General features: G+C 40.5%; 1 protein-coding gene across 2 annotated transcripts; it reads left to right on the forward strand.

Annotated features, from left to right (window-relative positions):
- The first annotated feature begins 6 nt into the window (after positions 1-6).
- FAM76B (family with sequence similarity 76 member B) lies at positions 7-14,031 on the forward strand. 2 transcript variants are annotated; one of them, XM_074150991.1, is made up of 10 exons: positions 7-111; positions 260-324; positions 622-676; positions 2,147-2,302; positions 3,248-3,444; positions 5,485-5,532; positions 5,729-5,809; positions 6,511-6,646; positions 10,726-10,827; positions 11,469-14,031. In XM_074150991.1, exons 1-10 carry the CDS (start codon positions 10-12, stop codon positions 11,556-11,558), a joined length of 1,032 nt encoding a protein of 343 aa, XP_074007092.1. In that variant the 5' UTR covers positions 7-9; the 3' UTR covers positions 11,559-14,031. The 2 variants fall into 2 exon arrangements, with proteins under 2 accessions (XP_074007092.1, XP_074007100.1); XM_074150999.1 differs by having other exon boundaries at positions 6,514-6,646.
- Positions 14,032-24,325: the final 10,294 nt, after the last annotated feature.

The following is a 24,325-nucleotide window of genomic DNA, read 5'->3' on the forward strand; positions in this document are numbered from 1 at the left end:
GCCCCGCGGATGGCGGCGACGGCGGCGGCCGCCCCGGCTCTTTACGCCTGCACCAAGTGCAACCAGCGCTACCCCTTCGAGGAGCTCTCCCAGGGCCAGCAGCTCTGCAAGGTGCGGCGGGGAGGAGGAAGAGGAGGAGGAGGAGGGCGGCGGCGGCCCCGGAAGCCCGGCGGGACCCTCCCTGAGGGCGGGGGCCGGTGTGGGGGTTTGGGGGCTGTGGGGAAAGGCGGGGGGAGTAACGCCGCTCTTCTCCCCTCAGGAGTGCCGGATCGCCCACCCCATCGTCAAATGCACTTACTGCCGGTCGGAGTTCCAGCAGGAGAGGTAGGGCAGGGCGCCGAGCCCGGTCGGGGGGAGGGAACGGCCCTTCCTGCTCGTAAGGTCAGAAATTCACACCCCGGGAGACACTAAAAAGGGCAGAACGGCAGGAAAATAACCTGCCCCTCCCACCCCACCCCCCCCCAGCTCCAGCAGCCCCGAGCACGACTTAGATGTGGTCGCTTACCGTTACCCGCTCGCCACAGGCTGTCTCTGCCCGTGCTGTGTTCAGCAGTTGCATGGCAAAGGGTGTCCAGGGGCGTGTTTGTCGCCGAATTCAACATTACGCAATTTTGTCTTCAGCAAAACGAACACGATATGCAAGAAGTGTGCCCAAAACGTGAAGCAGTTTGGAACGGTGAGTAGGCTCTTGGTCCTAAATATTGAAGTTAAGTTCATTCACGTGTTAAACGAAAAAGGAAAAAAAAAAAAAGTTGTCTTGCAACTACACTTCTTGTGTTCTTTTGGGGAAAGAAAGTTAATAATTACTTTTCAGAAAGGTGATGAAAATTACTGGCAGCTCTTAATTTCCTTCTTGGCCCAAAGTTTCTGGTTTTTTTTCACATTGAACTCCATTGTGATTATACATAGCTTAACAGTTGTGAATAATATAGCTATTCATAGCAAAAGCAATGTTATTTCACTTTATGCCTGTAAAGTTATTCTTTGCATATTCTCATAAACGCACGCCAGCCGTCTGTGTTCTTAATAAGTGGTAAATGTGAAAATCTAACAGCACCACTTATATTCTGTAAGTCTTAAAAAATATTTAAATACATATTAATCATGTTAAGCTATTAAGCAGAAAAGATGTTAGGAGTATTAGCTGTATGTGTGTTACTTGGCATTTTCTTGTCTTGAATTTCAGCTTCAGTTCTGTTAGAAAAATTATTTTTATTAATGTATGAATACACACAGTGTATCTGAGCGCTCTGCAGGTACTAGTTAATAGGAATTATCAAGATAATCTTGCTGTGAAACAAAAGAGCATAATTTCTATATACTTGACATAAACCATATTAGATGAAATTCATCTTATTTGAGAAATGTAACAGCTGTTGGTATGTAGTCAGGCATTTTGTGAATGCAAACGTAAACTGAGCAAAGAACGTTCTTTTAAAAGATTAAAATGTAGCAAAATGAAGTGCAGGACAGTTCCAACAATGTTTTTTATCAGTAATTCATAAAAAAAATATGAACTGCATTGAAGATAATAAGCCATTTCTAACCGATGAAAACTGACAGCAATTTTATTTTCCAGCAGCTTATTATTTTAGTTGAGTGTATGATATAAAAGTTGATAACCTGACCTGATGGTATCTGAAGTTTTTTGTTGTTTTATTTTTTTTTTTTTAAAGTTTTCTGCAGAATTGCAGGGATCAGGATACTAATCTTGGAGCTGTATGGTTATCAAATCCCTGAGTAGTACAAGGGAGAGGGACGTGTTCGGAAACTTCCAATCTAAAAAAATGACTTGATTACTCTTCTTCCAAAGTTTATTAAGTAATTTCTTTAGTAATAAAGTAGAACAGAGAGAAAACATTATCATATTTTAAAAAAATTTTAAAAAAGGCATTGTATGTGTTTCTTTCATTGAATACATACCTGAGTTTTTGTGGAAAGTCCAGGCTGTTTTTGACCATTGAAGGAGCATCATTTTAGGGCAAAAGTTTAGCACTGAAGATAGAAATAGTAGAAAAAAGATTCTCTAAGATAGATTATATGAAGCCCTAGTAGTTTAGAAGCATCGTTGTGTGATTTGAAATACCCGTGTTCATTACAGAAGCTCTGAATATGTTAACTTCAGTTCAACTTCCCTGTTTTTCAGCCCAAGCCTTGTCAGTATTGTAACATCATTGCAGCATTTATTGGCACAAAATGTCAGCGTTGCACCAACTCAGAGAAGAAGTACGGCCCACCTCAGACATGCGAACAGTGCAAACAGCAGTGTGCTTTTGATCGAAAAGAGGAGGGAAGAAGGAAGGTAGGCTTTGTTCCACAGCTGTAATGGATTAGGCTGACAGCAGACAATGTTCTTCCTTCATAAAAGAAAGGTTAGCAGGAATGTATCTTTAGTTCGCTAATATTAGATTAAAGCTGCTGTGCTGTGCTTTACGATATTTGAATTAAATTTTGCAACTTGCAATTGTTGTTAGCTACTGAGCTAACTTACTTTAAATTAAATCACTCTTTTTGAAAATAAGCTTAAGTGTAAGCTGACAGTTGTAGCTGGGGAACAGAAGTTAAGCAGCTGAACAGTTTCCAGTGCTTTGATTTTATTTTGATTTTGATTCCCCCATCCATTGGGTCTTATGTATGTCTGTAACTTGGATCTGTCACTTCTTCCAATTTGCCTGCCTTGCCTTGAAGTACAGCAGCAGAGAGGTAGACTGCCCTGAGCAGCCGTTTCTGTTCTGTTTTCTTAAATAGCTTTGGTGAGTGCCACTTTCTCATTCCAGAAGGTGCTGAGGAAATGACCTCAAAAGCCTCTTGCCTGAACCCAAGAATAATGCTGTTTTTACAGAAGAATTTACTTGGTACAAGTAACACGTTGGCTGGACATCTTGATTCTGCCTGGAATACGATGGGTTGAGAAGAGGGTACATGGTGTCTAAACTAAAAATGATTTGTCCCTTTAAAAAGTTACTGTCGCTTCTGTGATGTAGAGCGAGTCCAACATTTGCTAAGACTGCTTTCTAGCGTAACTTTAAATGGCAAAAAGAAATGCAATAAAATTCCCTTTACTAAAAGATAACCTGCATACGTTGGAGATACGGTAGTACCGTTCCATACATCCAAAGAGATGTCTGGATTTTTCCCAGAGATAACAGATGAAGTGAAACAGATTTTTCTCACAAATTTTTAAGTACTTCTTTCCTAGCGCAAGTGTACTTGGAAACAAACACTGCTATGAATTATTTCCCAAAAGGTTGATGGGAAGTTGTTGTGTTGGCTCTGCACGCTGTCCTACAAGAGGGTGCTACAGAAGACAAAAGAACAGAGGAAGAGCCTAGGATCTTCACATTCTAACTCTTCATCATCATCACTTACTGAGAAAGACCAGCATCATTCAAAACACCACCACCATCACCACCATCATCATCGTCACAGCAGCAGTCATCATAAGTAAGTATTTAAAAAAATTAAAGTACCTGTTGGCACCACTTCCTTTTTCTGTGTTCCGTTAGTACTGAGATCAAATCAAAGGAAATAAATGCTGTTTAAAACATGGCATCAAAAGTAGCTGCAGAACGTTGTTCTTCCATGGTCTGTCAAAATCCTTGTATTCTTACAGTTTGGATGAAGGGAGATCAGCAAAAAGCAGAAATTCTTGGTGATAATCAAACTAGTAGATGTTAAAATTGGTAGCAAGTCTAGAAAATAAATCCCCAGAGTGGCTACAGAAACAGGTTACTTAGAGATAAACTTGAATTTGGCTTTCTAAGCTGTAGCTGTTGTGTGATAACTGCTATTTTATGTGTGTTTACCATGTGTTGAAAGGCGTGTATTAGCAGTGAGCACAGAACAGCTTCTTCCCTCAGAATCCTCGCTCTGACTTACTTCATTTTGACTTGTTTGTGTGCACATACATGCAGTTAAATGGAGAAGCAGAAGCAACAGCGTGGGATCACCCTCAGTCTGAAGTCTAGGACCATTTTGTATCTCTTTTGCTAGCTTTTATAATCAGATCTTGCTGGAATAGGCTTTTTGTGAGTGGCTGTCATACAGACATAGGAAAAAAGCACTGTCAGTTTGGTTACTGGCACTCTTACGACATTTCATACAGTTTTGTCCCACCTTCTGCAGCTTTTCTCAGCATGGCCGTGGCATAGACAATGTACCAACCTTAACAAACATACCCGGTTTATTTAGTCGTAAATCACAGAATTGGTTTGTTTTTTATGCTAGTGTTACTGTCATCATGAGTCTTATTTTCATTGGTAGGCAGCAAAACTTCAGAACTACTTCTTTTATTTTTGTGTTGGATAGTAAATACTACAGCTGCAATGGTAATGCCCCTGACCCCAGACACAAAAATGCTTTCATTCTAAGCTTCACTCTTCTAGTGCTAATAATTTTCCATCTTGACTGAAACTTGCCTGACTAAGTGTGACTTAAAAGTAAAATAAGCTGGAATGGTATCGGGAATGAGGAGAAGAGAATGCACATGTTTTTGCTTAAGAAAAAAAAAGAGAAAAAAAGACTAATTTTTTTAGGAATTTGAAGAAAATTACTCTTGTAATTTTAAAATTACAAATTTTAAATTACAAATTCTTTGTGATTTTGTAAACAGAGAGTTGTTGTACTGTTCCTGTTCTCTCAAATCTCTACTGAAAATGGAGTTACAACAAGGTAAATCTAATTGAATGCATGTGGCAGAGATATAGTGAGAATTAAATAAAAACTGACTTAGCTCTTTATTACAGAATAGAGCTTCTGCTATACTCATGAGTTATAAAAGTAAGCATATGTGTATACAGATCATAATGTTTCTGGTTTAGCACCTTTTTTGTGTAGGCTGCTGTGGACCATCGCTTCTGGTCCAATATATACAACTCTCTTTTCACCATCCTTTTCAGTTATTGTTAAGATGAGACGATAGAGACAATGAGGTAGAAATACAGATTCAGTGAACTGTTTCATTGTGTGCAATCTTCTACATTCTACCATTCCCATACCAGTGGTGTTTCTTAGTTGCTTTTGAAATTATTGAGAACAAATCTTTAGACGTGAATGGCAGTTACTTTCAGGGATCCAAAACTTGGCTTTACTCTTGTGCCATCACATAAGCACCAGTTCAGGCAACGTTCATATGGCACTATGGGAATCCCAGCAAGAGTGCCAAGCACAAGATGAGCAACATAAAGTTCACAAAGATTGGGATATACCAAGAAAAAGGTTTAACCATCACTTCTGAAGTCTACCAGTTGTGTCTTACAATAGTGTAAACATTTAGCCAAGAAATGTTTTTATAGCATCCTGACATAGTAAAGAGCGATCATGAATATGACAGATACTACAACTGTCCAACTGAAAATTCATAACTGTCAACTTTATTAAAAAAAAAGGGGGGGTGGGGTTTTTCTCAAGTACAGATACCATTCACATAAACTTAGCAATAATGGCATGTTGGGGCAGTTACCAAATGTGTTTCACATATTTCAGAATCAGCAGTCTGAGTCCAGAACAAGATCAGGGACTATGGAAACAGAGGTAAATATGATGCTATTTATTAATTTCCTTTTAATTTATCTTGCAGTTTTCATTTAAAGGACTTTTTTCTTGCATTTCTGGCTAGTCTCTAGCATTCCAGCTAGGAGAATGAGTTAGTTATTTTACATGTACCAAATGGTGATATTAGAGAGTTATATAGTATGAGGCTTTAGGTTTACATTTTGTTTGATTTCAGCCATAAATCCTCTGCAGCTATTCAGAATGAAACTCCAAAGAAAAAACCCAAACTGGAATCCAAGCCATCAAATGGAGATAGGTAAAGTTATATTTTTGTAAAGCTGAGCCATTTCAACCAAATAGAGCACTGATATGTGGCCAGTTGCTTCTTTTCTTTTTTCTTTTTTTCTTTTTTTTTCTTTTTTTTTTTTTGGTCTGAAGAATGAGGGAGATGAAACTGTTGTCCAGCCAGACAGGTTATTGGGTGGCATCTGAATGCTGTCAGTCAAATAAATTACTTTATTAGCAGAAAACTGGCACTGTGTTCCTGCTTTTAAGCTGTTTGGGGTAAAATTAAATAAAGCTTATGTGCGAGGCAACAGTTATCAATGAAACAGCATTCCCTAACAACAGTGTTTTGTTAATTAGATGCAGGGTTGAGCCTGCTGCTTTAAGCTGACCTAGTATCTAGAGAAGTCTTTTGGACCTTAATGTGGGAGACTGAATCTTTATTCTGTCTCTGGCTAAACAGTTGGAATAAAAATAAAAGTGGCTGCTTCAGTCAAAAGGTATTTGTCCCCCTCAAAGCTAATACTTAATTATATTTCTGCAGGTGTATGTAATGTGTGCCATTAGTAAGGTAATTTGCCAGTTGCATCCATTTCTGTCAGGTACATACTTTTTTTGCATTAGTTCTTAAGGATGTTTGTGGAATTATTAATTATCCAATTTGAACTTTAAAAAAAAAGTTACTATTTTTCCCTGTTGATGTTGCAAGTAACTATTGTTTTTTATTTTTAGTAGCTCTATAAATCAGTCAGCAGACAGTGGAGGAACTGACAACTTTGTCCTCATAAGTCAGCTGAAAGAAGAAGTAATGTCACTTAAACGTCTTCTGCAGCAAAGAGATCAGACTATTTTAGAAAAAGATAAAAAGGTAAAAGTTGCACTTGCTTAATCAGAACGTCATCGTTTTGTTTTCTGTTTTGTAGACTCCAATGTCAAAATGGTGAGATAAAACAAAAATCAGATATAGTTCTTTTATATAGCAACTAACCATTTCAGCTACTGAACCATTGAAACTGGTTCACATACTCAACCATTGAAACTACTATTTCAAGGGCGTGTTTGGGACTTTTCTATCATTAATATATTTTGGCTCCAAGTCAGAGAAATTTATCTAGCCTCACTTCAGCCACCTAGAAACTAGCCATCTGGTTTGCTGTTACTCAGGCTGTGTGACACAAGCGATGGATAAAATGCCAGACAGTGCTTTGTATATTTTACGTCTTCTAAACTGAGTCACAGCAAAGATCCCAGATAGCTACATCGGCTGGTGGGCACACAAGATAAGAGGAGGATTAAGAGTTTAGCATAGTTTTTGTTTATTTTTAAACTAAAGCAGCTATAGCCATAATTAATGACTTGGTGTCCAAATTTACATGCACAGTGTATGAAAAATGAGTGTTTTAATTTTAAAAGACTGGTAGCATATGTGTAGTGTAGGTTATCACATCTTTGTGCATTGTCACGGACTAGATGACAAGCTTGGGTTGGATGCCTGGCAGTCAACAAAAGTTACGCAAAATAGTCGGGCCCAAATGGCTTCAGTGGAACTCATACAGGAGATTCACCCTTCAAGCAACTGAATGACTAACAAGAAAGAAGCAAGACCAGGTTGGATGGGGCTTTGAGCAACCTGGTGTAGTGGGAGGTGTCCCTGCCCATGGCAGGGAGGTTGGAACTGGATGATTTTTAAGGTCCCTTCCGACCTGAACCGTCCTAGGATTCTATGATTCTATGAAAAGAGAAATAACTACAACTATGTACTTTGCTCTGCCCTCTGATTAACTAGATGCTTTTAAGACACTGTCTGTAACGGTGGCTCTGGGATGTCTGTTCAGGATTCAGTAGGTTATGGAATTGTACTAAAAATAAATTTACTATATTTTCAAATGAAATTTTGATTATAGATGCATGGTGGCCTATCAAAACATTGATGGCTAAGAAAGGCTCGTTTATCCTGAAAGGAAAATGCTTCCACTTTTAAACCATAGCTCAGTATCTTCATTTCTGCACTTCAATGTGTTGTGTAAAGGATATTGAACCTTTTTTCATTTATATTGCTGTTATAATATATATACCTAATGTTAGAAGTACTTGCTATTTCAAGCCTCTAAGCAGTTAATGTGAAAGAGCTGAACAGTCTGTCATGCATTCTCTTCAGGTATTTTCTTCAAAGGACAGACATTAAAGCCCTGATCTCTCTCTTATAAAGCCAGCAGAAGATCATGATTCAGTAGAAAATTCACTTATTTTTATATGTGATCTAGTGGGCAAAGCTAACAAAAGGGTTAGATAAGGGAACGTCACCTACTTCTGCGTAACCACTGCAGGAACTTGTTTTGGGCTGTTTCCGTGGGGAGAGCATCTAATAATTTTAATAGCCCCACTGCTAAAACTGTTTATTTGACCTTGGAGTGCTTTGAATTTAAAGACTCCTTCGGGCATGAATTACTGACTTCCAGAATATCACATACTTTTCTTCAGCTGCTGCAGGAGGGAGAAAAGCTGAACACATCCTACAATGTTTGCATAGCTGAAAAAAAATACAACAGATTAATGCACTGTAGATTTTTGGGTGGTTTTGGACTGTGAGGCAGTAAATGTAAAGTCCTGTAGTGGGATAAAAGCCTGAGCCAGACCTGTGGGAGGTTCCTGTAAAGATCCTGCCCCGAGATTTGTGTAGGGACAGCATGTGAACAGTTTGGAGCACTCCAAAAGAAAAACCTCTGAAACGTATAATGTATGGCAACAAAAACAACTCGGTGCACCATCTTTACAGACAATCCTCATTCATCATTTGTTGTTGTGAGTCAAGATTTCAGGCGTGTCATTATCAGTGCTGATTGTTTGCGGTACTAGCCTTGTTTTGCTTTCTGGACAAAATGTTAGTGAGACACCAAAACGTTACCGTGGGGCTCTGAGACTTGATCATTTGGAAGGGACCACAATTTGCTGAATGTTCACATGTAGTGTGTTTGCTCATCTAGTTGCATACTTTACTGTGGTGCAATATTACCACTATTTTTTTTTGATACTGAATTTGTGGTATGTGGTTTTTGTACTGGATCCCCTGGAATTTACAACAGCTGTAAGTACATACCTTGAGCAGCAGTCAGGGTACCATGCGGTATATATGCTTGTGTCAAAATACCTGTGCTTTATGTAGGACCGTTTGTTTGGCAGTTCTTTTTAATACCTTGTTTCACTACATGTGGTTTGACACATCCTAAGGCTGGTAATGGCAGTCTGGGTAGTCATTTCAGGAGTGTACGTTCTGGTTTGTTACAGCAGGCTGCTTTGCTCGCACAGAGGTTTCATTTCCTGATAAATCTGAACTGACCAGAGAGGTTCAGAATAGCCAGGTGAATCTGGGATGCTTTGAGGAACTAGACTTTTTAAAGACAGGATTCCTAGAACTTCTGGGTCCATATAGAGCAGACTGTTAGTAGTTCATCAAGCTGCACATGCTTCCAGAAGAAGCATTCAGCTGCTTGGATAGAAGCCTATATCACAGTTTAGAAACACCTGCCTTAGTGTATGTGGTCTGAGTCTCTGCCTGTCTCAGGAGACACCCAGTGGCAGCAATACTGCTCCAGACACTCAGAATTAAATCAGAAGTTAAGTCCTTTTTGAGTTACACATTTCTAGTAACATGCTTTAATTCACTTTTGTTGTGGATTGAGAACTAGTGAGACTCTGGATTGAATATTTTTGTTTAGAACAAATTGTAGCATGAAAGGACACAAAGAAATCCTCTCTGTTGTCTTTGTATGAAAGATTTTTCATGTGTTACCATACCATATAACTGAAGAGACGTAACTGAAGATTGTGATAAGTATCTCAGAGCTGAAAGAACAGCTAAGATTATCACAGAATCTTCTAGGTTGGAAGGGACCTTCAAGATCATCTTGTCCAACCATCAACCTAACTGACAAAAATAAACACCCACAAAAGAACAAAATGCAACACCATCACTAAACCATGTCTCCCAGCACCACGTCAACCTGTCTTTTGAACACTTCCTGGGGTGGTGCCTCAACCACCTCCCTGGGCAGCCCATTCCAATGTCTGATAACCCTTTCAGTGAAAAATTTTTTCCTAATATCCAGCCTGAACCTCCCCTGGCACAACTTGAGGCCGTTTCCTCTAGTCCTGTCGCCCGTGAGTTGGGAGAAGAGACTGACCCCCACCTCTCTACACCCTCCTTTCAGGTAGCGGTAGAGAGCAATAAGGTCTCCCCTCAGCCTCCTTTTCTCCTGGCTGAACAACCCCAGCTCCCTCAGCCTCTCCTCATAAGACTTGTGCTCCAGACCCCTCACCAGCCTTGTTGCTCTTCTTTGGACCCGCTCCAGCACCTCGATGTCTTTTTTTGTGGTAGGGGGCCCAAAACTGGACACAGTACTCGAGGTGGGGCCTCACCAGTGCCGAGTACAGGGAGACGATCACCTCCCAAGTCCTACTCGCCACGCTGTTTCTGATACAGGCCAGGATGCTGTTGGCCTTCTTGGCCACCTGGGCACACTGCTGGCTCATGTTCAGCTGGCTGTCCACCAACATCCCCAGGTCCTTTTCTGCCAGGCAGCTCTCCAGCCACTGCCCCAAGCCTGCAGCGCTGCCTGGGGTTGTTGTGACTCATTATAACTATAATGAGTTATATAATTATAACTCATTAGTCTTGTATTTTATTTTTTTTTTCTATTAAGAGTTAACCTTCTTTATACAAAATCCAGAGCAAACAATATGGTTATACAAATATGGTTGTTTTCTTCATATAAAGTAGACTTAGTTACTTTCCAAGCTACTTCTCAAGTTCTGAGCTGTCGGTATTACTATAGTAAATAAATATAGTGTTTCCTGAGATCCCTGAGGCTTCCATAAAGATTTCACAGATTGATTAGAAGATGTACACTGGAGCAGTCCAAGGAATTTTCATGGAATTTGTGTTTTCAGTTGACAGAGCTGAAGGCAGACTTCCAGTACCAGGAGTCTAACTTAAGGACAAAGATGAACAGTATGGAGAAAGCTCACAAGGAAACTGTGGAACAGTTGCAGGTGAGTAATTGCTTATCAGTACTTGAGAAATACTTCAGGTGGAATTATATGTTCAGGCTGTTCACTCACAGCAATGAAAATGGTACCAAGTTCTTGAACGGTCATGACCACATTTAACTTCGGGTGTGCTGTACAGCAGTTCTGCAGTCAACAGTCTCCATACGAATTAAACTCACTGTAAGAATTGCTTTCTAACTTTGAGAGACAGAGGCTTACCTCACAGGCTTTCTCAAAGGTTATATTATTTTTTGTGTCGGTTCTCTGATGTTTAATCAGTTGTCAGTGTGCTATTGATCTCATTTAACGGCTCAGCGTTAACAGTATTGACACTTAAATGTCTCTGTCAGGGAGAAAGCTTGAGTTAGTTGCCATATAAATCACAGACAGAACAGATACTTGTTGCAATATCTCAGATACTAAGTTTTGCAGTACAGGAAATGTGATTACCTATCAAAATGTGTATACATATCAAAAAGCACATACAAATCTTTTAAAAAGTGATCGTTATATCCATTGAATATTTTCAGCATGTACATTTTGAGATTTTGTTTTATAAATGCAATGGGAAATTAGTGCATGACACTACTATCTGAAATGTTGCAGTAATTCATAGAACTTCTTTTTTTTTATCTGTATTGCAGGCCAAAAACAGAGAACTGCTCAAACAGGTTGCAGCATTGTCAAAGGGTAAAAAGTTTGACAAAAGTGGGAGTATACTAACATCTCCTTGAGGAACTGGTTATTCATGAGGTTTGCTACTCAATGTAAATTTGAGTAATTCTGTGAAGCCCTTAAAATCCTGTGTAGTGGAAAAAATATTTTTGCACACCAGATTAGTTGGCATGTTTCCTACACGTTTTTATAATTAATATGCAGCTTTTTTTAGTTACTGTTCAGATGAAATACTTCAACTGGCTTGAAGAATGTTTTTATTTTTTTGATATTGGAAACTTTTTGCCAGCAATAGTATTAAACAATTGCATAGAGAACATAATAGTGCTCTCTCTAAAAGGACAACATGCAATAACAAACTAGGTGTACTTTTTACGAAGCAGCAACTGAGTCTTTTAAACTCCACTGATGTCAGCCACAAGTTTATGAACCTGCAGCGACACTGAACACTGGTTTCTGGCAACTGTTCTTTTACTTCGTATGAAAATATACATTTAGAATGGAAATCATGGTGCTCTCAAGTGAAACTAAAACAAAGGCATATAGGTATGTGTAAATACAACTGTAACTGTTATATTCTTAGTTATAACAAGTAATTAGTGTTTTACATTCTTGTGATAGGGATTTACGGAAAGATTATCTATTGTACAGTAACAGAGGCAGTGTGGTTTTTGTAAGATTTACTGTAGATTTTTCTTGCAAGTGCCTTTCTCCAACTGTTTATTTATAGGAATGTTGGTATTTTGTACATAAGGTTTTTATGTTTTAAAATCATGTTTAATAAATGTTTTATGTAAATATAAATGTGTGTACAGAGGAATCTGAAACAAAGATCAAAGTGGCTAGTGCAGTGCTTGAAGCAGCATTAAGAGCTAGCTAATTGATGGACAGTGAGCATTGGCTTTAGATAACCTTTGTAGCTTGTGTCTGTGAGGTGTAGAATTTTGTTAGTGCTGCTCATGCCAAACACTTCCTGAAAAAAAAATGAAATGGTTTTTGCCACACTGGAGTTTAATGATTTGTTTATATATTTTTTTTTTCCCATTTGGCACAGCGCTAATTTTAATTTGATAGCAGACATTGTACTCCCAATGTTACATCCTTAATTGGTGATACCCACTCAAAGTTTTAAAAAAAAAGTTTATTCCCCATTGTCTGATTTAATGTACTTGGTTGTAATTTATGGTGACTCTTCTTAATGAATTGCAAGATTCTCATACCCCAGTAAAGAAACACAATAAGAAAAGAGTAGCAACTAATGGTCTTGAAATTAATTAAGGGAGTAGATGTTGTGTCAAAGGATGGGCGGTTTTAATGTCTTGGGTAGATTTTGATTCTAAATGACATCAGTTTAAGTTTAGCTCTGCTCCTAATGGACATTAGTTATATTCAGAAATTTCTATTAAACATAATCTAGTATATCCCAGGATCTGTGTTCAGGAGGGTGCGTTACAAGTAGACTCATGTCAGTAAAGGTTTAGTTCAGCTCTGGGTACTGGTTGGCAACAGAGTAACTTCTTATATTTTGGTAAGCTTAATTTTGTAGAATAAGCTACACACCTTTTAATTAAAGAACTAAAATCTGAAGTTCCTTGGCTGTCCACGCATGTGCTGAACCCTGAACACCTTTTCAGTAGTTCAAACAAGTTCCAGCAGTGACAGACTACTGAAAAAAATCAAGCTAGCATTTTTCATATGGTATACATGCATTTTTATACCCTAAAATCAAGTTTGTATGTTTATAAATGCTCTTCTTTAAATTTGCTAAACTACAGTAGAGAATATGGATATCCTTTGGGGATGCTGGGGTTTTTTTAATATACAAATTTATGACTTTATTTAATTCGGAGTTAGTATTTTGATACTGGGTTGTTGTTTTTTTTCCAGTTGAATGGCAACCGTTTGGTGAAATTGTTTTTAAAACACAGAAATGCATAGCAAATTAAAATGTTTGAATTAAGATCACTTAATGATGATGCCTGTTCAAGCTGCAATAAGGACATTTTAAAGGAACAAACTGAAGTTCTATATTAGAATTGACTTTATAAATCCCAATCCAAAAAATTTTTAGGGGCTTCACAGTATTTAGTTCTACTTAAATACCTGTGGGTTTTCTCCATAATCTCATTTTTAATATGATTTTTTTTTAAAGTTGTAAAGTAGCCATCTGGATCCCAGTCCCGAAAATAGTGTCCTGGAGCTGTAAATTATCGACATAATAAACTGATGTTCTTTAAACGTGGATCTGCGAGGAGATTGTTGTACTGTATTGTGCTTTTTAGCCTGTTTCCGGATGTCAATTAGCATTGACCAGTAATGGCCATTTTGGCTCAAGTTATTTATGTATTTTAAGCCTGTGAATATCGCGGCCCCCTTTTAGATAGTTATGTCCGAATGCGCGTTCTGTAGTGAAGCTATTCAGCTGTCCACATGTATAGACTATTGAAATACTGTACTGGCACACATCTGACCGTTGACATTTTGTACCTTTTCTAAATCCAATGTTTCACAATAAAATCTTGTCAAAACATTAACCTGTCCTTTTAAAATTATTCAGAAATTCACATTTCTTGTTAATCCTTCACGCTGTGTCACTAAACGTCTGTGGCCAAAAAAATGCACAATAGTTGCATTTAGTATTTAGATTTCTGGGACGATCAGGTGCCTTGGACTGTCTACAAATTGTAACAAATTAGAGCTTGAAGAAAATATTTTGGTTTTATACGACTGCATTATAATACACAGAAATATTTTCTTGTAGAGAAGGAAAAAACATTAAGGTTTAACTGAAATTTAGTGCTATTTAATAAAGCCTTCAACAGGCTTTTTATATTCTGATTAACATCAGCACTCACATCTAAAAGTACCTGAGTTTCAGTCTTAATCTGTTAACCCTAAGGTTGTTCTTCCTTTACGTACGTTGTGTACAATGCGGTGATTCAGAGATTGGAAGTGACATTGGCAGTTTCTGTGTCCCTTCCCTTCCTTGTGTCGGGAGGAGTCGGGTGCCCGCACCAACGTCGCTCACGGTGGCTCCTGGTGTGTAGAGCCACTTGTGCTGCGATTTGTAGGTCTCATTTTATATTTTTTTTTTCTCAGCAATCAGTCTTCATCTTTCCACAATCCAGCAGAATACTTCTCATGAAAAAAAAAAAAAAAAACAACCAACCAACCCAAAAACCCTCCAAACTAAGAAAAGAGTACGATTCTGTAGCTTTCTGGTCAAGGCAATGATCCAGAAGGGGGGAGTCTGGGTTTCAGAGCCCCGCTCTTAAAACAGTCTGTATTTTATATCAATTATAATGAATAATATGCTGTTCTAATATTGAATTGTGCTGAGCCTCATTTTAATGCAAATTTTCCAGGGCTTTGTTGGAGCCATTTATTTTCAAAGCGGAGACCAAGGCAGAAAACCACATGTGGTACCTGCTTTAGAATACGGCTTTTCTGTGACACACGCGAAACTTGTATAAACTGGCCACGTAACAGATTGACTCCCTAAAAGAGATTGGCATCACTTGAAGCAAATTTCCTTAGATTTCCTTAAAGATGTTTTAAATTGACATAACCTATGTGTAGGCACTCGGGCGGTTCCAGTAGCTTCAGAAGCTCTGAATCCACACTGATTTTTTTGGAAACACTGAAGTTTATGAATGCAAACTGTAATCTTAACAAAGTTTTTAAAATGGAGTAAAAGCTGCTCATGTCATTTTTGTGCCTTCAAATGAGTTACTAAATTACCAGTTCAGTTGAAAATGCTGCAATAGAAGATAGATTTTCTCCTACGTTATGTGCAATTTCTTTGTTTTCCTCATGGAAAAGGTATTGATACAAAACTCCTTCTCTTGAATCTTGCAGAAATCAGGGGCATCAGGGAAGGGGATTATTGAGGTGGAAAGAGGAGATGGTTGGGGTGCTCCTGGGGATGGAGGTGTAAGGACCAATGGGAAGGAGAAACCTCTGAGATACCATGCTACTCACTTAAGCCATGTACTGAATTACACAGTTGGTGTTTTTTTTCCCCAAGACACGGCTTATCTGTATATGTGGGGAAAAAAAACCCAACAACTTTTTAAGGTAAAATGCAGCACTACTTAAGGGTGAGTGTTTTGCTTGCTTTTAATGATACCAGAGTCCAAATTTGTGAAGTGAACAGAATAAACAGCTTGATTAAATTGAAATATAAAGATGTACAATGTAAAATCCATCTTATAAGCAGTTAGTCATGCTGTTTAGGCATAGAAAAACAGGTAAAACTGCAAGAGAGTACTGTATATCCTGTTGCCACAGCTGGGTAATGGTGTGAGTTCCAACACAGGACCTGCACTCATTTTGTCTCTCTGTCCTTACGCATTGGACAGAAGTTGTCCTTGAAGACGTCACTCATTAGCACGAGTCATTGACATTTTCCCTTGCTTTAGCCCAAACAGAAAACAAGTCCGGATTTGCCCATTTCCATTAACAGTTGCCATGAGGCTGTGCCGGCACTGCTCTAACTGACCTTCTTTCTCCTGGCCATTTCACGGAATCACGGAATCATGGAATTGTCAGAGTTGGAAGGGACCTCTAGAGATCATCTAGTCCAACTCCACTGCTGAAGCAGGATTGCCTAGAGCACATTACTCAGGACTGCATCCAGGCGGGTCTTGAAAATCTCCAGAGAAGGGGACTCCACAACCTCCCTGGGCAGCCTGTTCCAGGGCTCTGTCACCCTCACCGTAAAGAAGTTCCTCGTCATATTTGAGTGGAACTTCCTATGTTCCAGCTTGTGCCTGTTGCCCCTCGTCCTATTGCTGGCAACCACTGAAGAGTCCAGCTCCACCCTCCTTCAACCCACCCTTTAGGTACTTGTAAACATAGATAAGGTCTCCCCTCAGCCTTCTCTTCTCCAGGCTAAAGAGCCCCTTTGAGCCTTTCCTCATAAGGGAGATGCTCCAATCCCTTAATCATCTTGTTGCCCTACGCTGGACTCTCTCCAGCAGTTCCCTGTCCTTCTTGAATTGGGGAGCCCAGAACTGGACGCAGTATTCCAGTTGTGGCCTCACCAGTGCAGAGTAGAGGGGGAGAATGATCTCTCTTGACCTACTGGCCAAACTCTTCCCTATACAGCCCAGGATTCCACTGGCCCTCTCGGCAACAAGGGCACATTGCTGGCTCATGGACAGTTTCCTGTCCACCAGGACTCCCCAGATCCTTCTCCTCAGTAGTGCTTTCCAGAAGATCCACCCCTAACCTATATTGGTGCCTGGGGTTCTTCCTCCGCAGGTGCAGGACGTTTTGCCTTTGACCGAAGGGGGTTTAAGTACCAGGGACGCTGATGTGCTAAACAAGCCAGGTGAAAGCAGGGATTTATTTGCAGTTTAGATTTTCCTTCTGCTGAGGCTTTCTGGCTCTTGGAGCACTTGGATTTTTTAGCTGTCAATTGGAAAAGAGGCCTTCCAGCTTGTGAAGAATCCTGAAGGCTGAAGATAAACCTGCATCACCTTTGGGTACAAAAGGTCAGTCTGAGAGGCACAAGCAGAAGAATGCTTTTACAGTCACCTGTTTGGATTGCAGGAGGTCTGTGGACAAACAAAAATAAACTGAATCAACAAATACCACAATACCACACCAAGCTGCGTGGTGCGGTCGACACGCTAGAGAGAAAGGGATGCCATCCAGAGAGACCTGGAGGGTCCTGCAGGGTCCTGCACCTGGGACACGGCGATCCCAAGCACAAATACAGGTTGGGCGGAGAAAGGCTGGAGAGCAGCCCTGAGGAGAAGGACTTGAGAGTGCTTGTGGATGAGAAGCTCAACGTGAGCCGGCAATGTGCACTGGCAGCCCGGAAAGCCAACCGCATCCTGGGCTGCATCAAAAGAAGCATGGTCAGCAGGTCAAGGGAGGTGATTCTACCCCTCTACTCTGCACTCGTGAGACCCCACCTGGAATACTGTGTCCAGCTTTGGAGTCCTCAACACAGGAAGGACATGGACCTGTTGGAACGGGTCCAGTGGAGTGCCATGAAAATGATCAGAGGGATGGAGCACCTCTCCTGTGAAGACAGGCTGAGGGAGTTGGGGTTGTTCAGCCTGGAGAAGAGAAGGCTCCAGGGACACCTTATAGCAGCCTTCCAATACCTGAAGGGGGCCTACAGGAGAGCCGGAGGGGGACTCTTTATCAGGGAATGTAGTGATAGGATGAGGGGTAGTGGTATTAAATTGGAAGAGGGGAGATTTAGATTAGGTACTAGAAAGAAATTCTTTACTGGGGGGGTGGTGAGACACTGGAACATGTTGCCCAGAGAAGTTGTGGGTGCCCCATCCTTGGAAATCATAGAATCATAGAATCATTCAGGTTGGAAAAGACCCTTGGGATCATCGAGTCCAACCATCTTCCCTATTTTACAAAGTTTTTCCCTACACCATATCCCCCAACACCACATCTAAATGACTCTTAAACTCATCCAAGGATGGTGACTCAACCACCTCCCTGGGCAGCCTGTTCCAGTGTCTGATCACTCTTACTGTGGAGAACTTCTTCCTAATGTCTAGTCTAAACCTACCCTGTTGCAAATGTTCCAGGCCAGGCTGGATGGGTCTTTGAGCAACCTGGTCTAGTGGGAGGTCTCCCTGCCCGTGGCAGGGGGGTTGGAACTTGATGATTTTTAAGGTCGCTTCCAACCCAAACCATTCTATGATTCTATGAAGTAGGTCAGAGCTGCTTTGGACCCCAGTGATCTTATTCCAGGTTGGGTCGCAGGAATTTGATGCATTTCTACTATGGCTTCCGCAGGCATTAGAATTTGCAGCCTAAGTCGATTTTTAGCTCCAGTTGTAACAACACACACATGTGGTGGGATTCAGACGCAGACCAATGTGATCGTGCTGAAGCCAGGACTCAGACACAGACCAATATGATCATGCTGAAGCCGTTTAATTAAAATACTTAAACCATTATATACTTTACTACAACGTGGGTTAGCTCCGTGCTCTGTGCTCAGTGGCTTCTAAACTTATACACACAAACTATTATTGGTTAAACACAGCTGTAACTTACTATCTACACTTTGTTACTGTTTATGCCAAGTCAATCTTTTACTAATACACGGTCAGCATCTGTTGAGGAGTAGCAGCAGTTTCAGTATCAGCGTGTGATTTCCTCCTTCATGTTGACCTTCAGACTATACTAGCTTGTTCCATATTTCGGTACCTCTTCTGTTACACAAAGTTCATAAGCTCATCAGTTCAACGTGTCCGTTGCTTTCCAAAAAGCTCCCCACAATTCCCCCTTTTTGTTTTAGTTTGGCGGCCCAAACTTCCTCTAAAGATTTCTGTATCGATTGCTTTACACAAGATATTATACATGACACAAACATCAAAATTATCAACACTATAAGGATAACCAATAGTCATTGTTTTAAGATCCCTTTCAACCATCCTGTTAATCCCTATTCCTCAAACAATTCATCAAGCCACGAGTGATCAGTGGTTAACTTGTGCGTATTAGCTCTTAGCTGGTCTAATTGCTTATGAATCGAAGTCGAATGGTCAGAAAGATTCACACAACACATACCGTCAAATTCCTCAGCCATGACCTTGCGCTAAAAGCAAAAAAAACCACAATAGCAGCGCGATTTTGCAATACAGCATGCCTAACACTATCTACATCTGTCAATAATGCACTAATGATATCTGAGGTAAGATTAAATTGCTTCATACTCCAACAGGCCGGTTTCTCTATGTCTCCTAGGGCTTTCTGTACCGCAACATTAGGAGCCAATAATGCCATAAATACCCTGGTGGGCACATCCCAAAATCAAATTTCATCTTTACATTCAGGGGCAAAATAATTAATTGAGCGTTTGGATCTTCTGCTCACCATGTTTTCTATTTGCAGCAGGTTTGGAGCATATAAAGTAAGCTTCCCCAGATAACAGGGTCCCCCAAAAATACTGCTGTTGCCACGTCCACGCCAGCACTTCCCCTTGTGGTGGCGGAGACGTGGTCCAGACACCCTGATTTGCTGTCATCGTGTGGGGTGTCAATTTCGCACTCTGACTGGAGTTTCCCAAAGGAGTCCCATCTTTCTTAAAGCATGAAAAACAATCTACACTCTGATGACCAAATTTATCACAATGATTACACCTGGCTGGATGAGTGGGAGGAGGTTTCTGACTTACACTAAGTCCTCTAGGCTGTACTGGTCTACCTTGCTGACATTGTCGCTGCAGGTGCCCCATCTTACCACAATTGTAACAGCGTACGTTAGAGGAGGATCCTTTGGCTCCTCTCCCATGATTAAGCAGACGCTTAACAGCAGCGGCAAGTGCATTGGCAAGATACCCAGCCTTCTCTTCAGCTGTTCCTACTTTTGCACATGCATCCATCATGTCTTGCAATCCTGCTGATTTCGGCAAAGCCTGCAAAATACGCTTACAAATTGGGTTAGCATTTTCTACTGCAAGTGACATCAGCACTGACTCCCTTGCTCCGGGGGCCAGATCCATATTTCTTTCAATAGCCATAGTAAGCCGATCAATAAATTGCATATACAACTCATTCGGTCCTTGCTTAACTGAAACATAAGATGGAGTAGGTGTTCCAGCTTCAGGAACTGCTTTAAAAGCTGCCAAAGGAAGCTCCTGAGATTGCTGCAAAACTTCAACAGCCATGTGCATTTGTACATTTTCTGAGCTAAACCGACCTCGACCCACCAACATGTCGTATGTAACTCCACGTAACGGATCGTTATCCCCACGATTCGCGTTATCATCTGCAGCGCGATCCGCTAAAATTTCAAAGGCACTTTAAAAATGCAACTCTTGGGAAGGAGTAAGCAAGATCTTAGCGGAACAGTAACAATCATTAGGCACCAAAACTGTACTCGAAAACATCACACCAAGCATTTGCTGGGTATAATTAGATGTCAACCCATATTGTGCAATAGCATTTTTCAGTTCTTTTAACGTTTTCCAATCTAAAGGATTCCACACTCTTTGTCCTTGAGCATTAATCGTTTCCGGAAAAGCCTGAGGCAAATCAAGAGGCAAAATAACCCCATCTATCATAGCGTCCTTTACAACTCCTTTCCAACGCTGGGCAGCTGCGCCATCTGCCGACGGCTTGCCTTTTGGTGGAAGAGGTAAGTCACCAGGTAACGGAACGTTGCAGGGATTAACGTCCTTTTGTTGCGGCATCGTCAGTCGTTCTAAGCATCGCTGTGAGTTTCTCAGCTGCCTATTTATTTCTTAATTTTGAACCGGAATATGCCAGTCCTTTTCCAAAAGTTCTAGAGAGAAGGGCGGCGGAGGATATGCCTCCGGAGTATCATCAGGAAAACCCTCCAACGGAGGTGCCGTTGGTTCTGGCAGAGGACCGGGCAGCTGCATAGGCGGCTCTTTTCCTTGTACAGGAGGAGCCGGAGGCGGCGGCGCAGGCAGAGGCACGGGGGGCAGAGGGGGGGTCATCAAACGTGCGGACCTTACGGCACACTACTTTTTGTACATCCCTTGCCCCGTCCTGGTTTTGCCCAGTATCCGAAAAAGCCGCACAGGCTTGCAATGTAACATTTTTCTCCACTTGCATACTTGCTACTCTATCTTTAAGCAGTTTCCGTAACATTGCTAGAGGTAATAAATAATTTTTCCCAGACGAGATATCTTTCCATAATTCTTGTCCAAGGCTATCCCATATAGCCATCTGGAAAATATCTTGGGTGTCCTTCACTATGCCCGTTTCTTTTGCCCATAAAAGCAATTTCTTTAAGATATCAGGGTCATACTTAAGCCCTCTTGTAGAGAGGAAATGTTGCAAAAGCTTCAAGATAGCTTGCTCTTCATAGCTTAAATTATTACCCATGATAACGTATGACTCAAATCGCGTTCGGCTGCTCACCTTCTTTTTGTGGCCACAATTAACAAAAGCTTCTCGTCTCTCAGCCGGTTTCTTCTTCTTTAAATCGCAAACTGTCGATTTCAGTAAGAAGTTGCATGGTGCCCCTGCTCTACTTTGGGTGCCAATTGTGGTGGGATTCAGACACAGACCAATATGATCATGCTGAAGCCGTTTAATTAAAATACTTAAACCATTATATACTTTACTACAACGTGGGTTAGCTCCGTTCTCTGTGCTCAGTGGCTTCTAAACTTATACACACAAACTATTATTGGTTAAACACAGCTGTAACTTATTATCTACACTTTGTTACTGTTTATGCCAAGTCAATCTTTTACTAATACACGGTCAGCATCTGTTGAGGAGTAGCAGCAGTTTCAGTATCGGCGTGTGATTTCCTCCTTCGTGTTGACCTTCAGACTATACTAGCTTGTTCCATATTTCGGTATCTCTTCTGTTACACAAAGTTCATAAGCTCATCAGTTCAACGTGTCCGTTGCTTTCCAAAAAGCTTCCCCCACACACACTTTTTTAGTAACTTCTGGCAATTGATTTTGAACTGAATGCTGAAAACCTGAAGATATTTTCCCTTAGTTGAATCAACAGATAAATGTGTTTTTCTTTATTTCAATAAAAGATGTAGCACATTCACAATTTATCCTTCATCAGTTACATCAACTCATGTCTTTTCATTTTATGGAAATCTTGAAAGTCAGTTGTACTTATAGATGTTCCTTGGGAAACTTTTTAAACTTTCTTAGACAGCTCTTTTGCATAGTGGTTTACTTTTTGCAGAATTACGTGTGTTAATTCCCCCTTACATTTATATGCTCAAAATTCCACTGCAGCAAAAATGGTAGAATTATTTCCTGGAATGTTTTTTGCCCAACTATGGTCTGCTCTTGAAAATATTTTGTGACTATATTGATTAAATTTCAACTTATAAAAAAATATTATTAACTTATAAAAATGTATTGAACCAATTTACTAACAGAAGAGTCTTTTTTTGTGTAGAGATTACTCCTTTCATTTTGTGTAAATGTAAAGTGAGGCGTTTTCCTTTATTTAAGGAGAACTGTACCACTTAAATTAGTGTGTTTAAAAGTACAATATATGAGAACATAAAAAAACCTTCCAACAAGGGGAAGAGCTGTAAGGCTGTATTTACTAGAATAATGTAAATCACTGCTGGAAGGCTAATTCATTAATCTAGCTGCAGTGAACCACTCTACTAGTGCTCATGTGATCTGTTGCAGTGCTATAGCTGCAAATGCAGCCGGGAACAGTAATTTCAATCATTTTTTCAGGACCTACAAGAATTTCCTTCCCCAAATGCTGACGTGGGATGCAGCATTCACTAGAGTTTTCGTAGTGCAAGATATGTTTATAACAGTGACATCCACAAAGGTGGAGTGAGCGCTTGATTCTTCCTTTTACTGGAAAGGCAGGTGTCGCGGTTTTGACCAGATTAACCAATCAGAGCGACAGATGGCCCCTCCCCCCACCCCTAAGGAAAAGAGAGGAGAGGAAGAGATAAAAGAGATTTATGAGTTTAGAAAAAAACTAAACTACTTTAATGAAAATATTAATAAATAATGAAATAATAAATAATAAAAAAAGAAAAAGGAAAAAAAAATTACAGTATATACAAAACCGTATCAAGCTCCCAGGATGATGATCATGTCACCAGCAGGCACAGGGGAAAGTCCCAGGCTGGACTTGGTGATGGACAGGAGCTGGATTCCGGATCTGGAGTCAGGATTGCTCGGATCGGGATCAAAGGCAGATGAACAGACAGGGTCCTCCTCAGATGTCGGCCATTGAAGGAAGAGAGATGACCCTTTGATCCCTCAGCTTTTATACTGAGCATGATGCAGATGGGATGGAATACCCTGTTGGTCAATTTTGGGTCACCTGTCCTGTCCGCTCCTCCCTACAGGTGTGACCCCTCTACGCTTTTCCGCTTCCGACCCTCCAATGGGGCAAATAACAAATTTACCTGACCTTGGTTGTTATAGCAATAAGTATAAGCAAGGGCCTCTCTGCATACCATTCCTTGGTATTATCAGGTCTTATGACTATGAGAGCGAGCAGTTTCTGAACAATATGCTGTTAATTTCAGAATTTAGTTAGTTAGAAGAGGCCCAGCTAAAAAGGAAAAATTACTGAACAGAAAATTAGTTCCGTTTTACCTCAAACCAGGACAGCAGGAGATGTTTTAGGGGCCTGGAGCATCTCTCTTATGAGGAAAGGCTGAGGGATTTGGGTCTTTTTAGTCTGGAGAAGAGAAGACTGAGGGGGGATCTGATCAATGCTTATAAATACTTAAAGGGTGGGTGTCAAGAGGATGGGGCCGGTCTTTTTTCAGTGGTGGCCAGTGACAGGACAAGAGGAAATGGGCACAAACTTGAATGTAAGAAGTTCCACTTAAACATGAGGGGGAACTTCTTTACTTTGAGGGTGGCAGAGCACTGGAACAGGCTGGCCAGGGAGGTGGTGGAGTCTCCTTCTCTGGAGACATTCAAAACCCACCTGGATATGTTCCTGTGCAACCTGCTCTAGGTGGACCTGCTTTGGCAGGGGGTTTGGACTAGATGATCTCCAGAGGTCCCTTCCAACCCCATATCATTCTGTGATTCTGTGGTCTTGCGTGAAAGACCCAAATTGCCTTGCAAGATTCAGTTGAAACTTAATTCCTGCTTTCCTTGGTTGAACATACTGCAGTCTTTCTCCTGTAATAAATCTGCTCCAGATTTAGGGTGTGATTAGTAGTTCATAGTGCTCTTTCCTCTTGTTTTGCATTAAAGGTAATGATATGTGAAGATTTTTTTTTAAAGTAAGCACACCTTTGGATCTTCTTTACCAAAAAGTGATGGACCGAACCTCTTCCCTTACCTCCTAAATGCTAAATTTAGTAAGAGAAAATAGAGCTAAATAACAATGGCTGTCTA

The sequence above is a fragment of the Numenius arquata genome, chromosome 1 (genome assembly GCF_964106895.1).
Source record: "Numenius arquata chromosome 1, bNumArq3.hap1.1, whole genome shotgun sequence".
In the NCBI taxonomy this organism is placed as follows: Eukaryota; Metazoa; Chordata; class Aves; order Charadriiformes; family Scolopacidae; genus Numenius; species Numenius arquata.

Coding starts and splice junctions, on each gene's coding strand:
- FAM76B (XM_074150991.1), top strand. CDS start 10: ATGGCGGCGACGGCGGCGGCCGCCCCGGCTCTTTACGCCTGCACCAAG. Junction 6,647..10,725: donor TTTTAGAAAAAGATAAAAAG/GTAAAAGTTGCA, acceptor TTGTGTTTTCAG/TTGACAGAGCTGAAGGCAGA. Junction 10,828..11,468: donor AAACTGTGGAACAGTTGCAG/GTGAGTAATTGC, acceptor TCTGTATTGCAG/GCCAAAAACAGAGAACTGCT.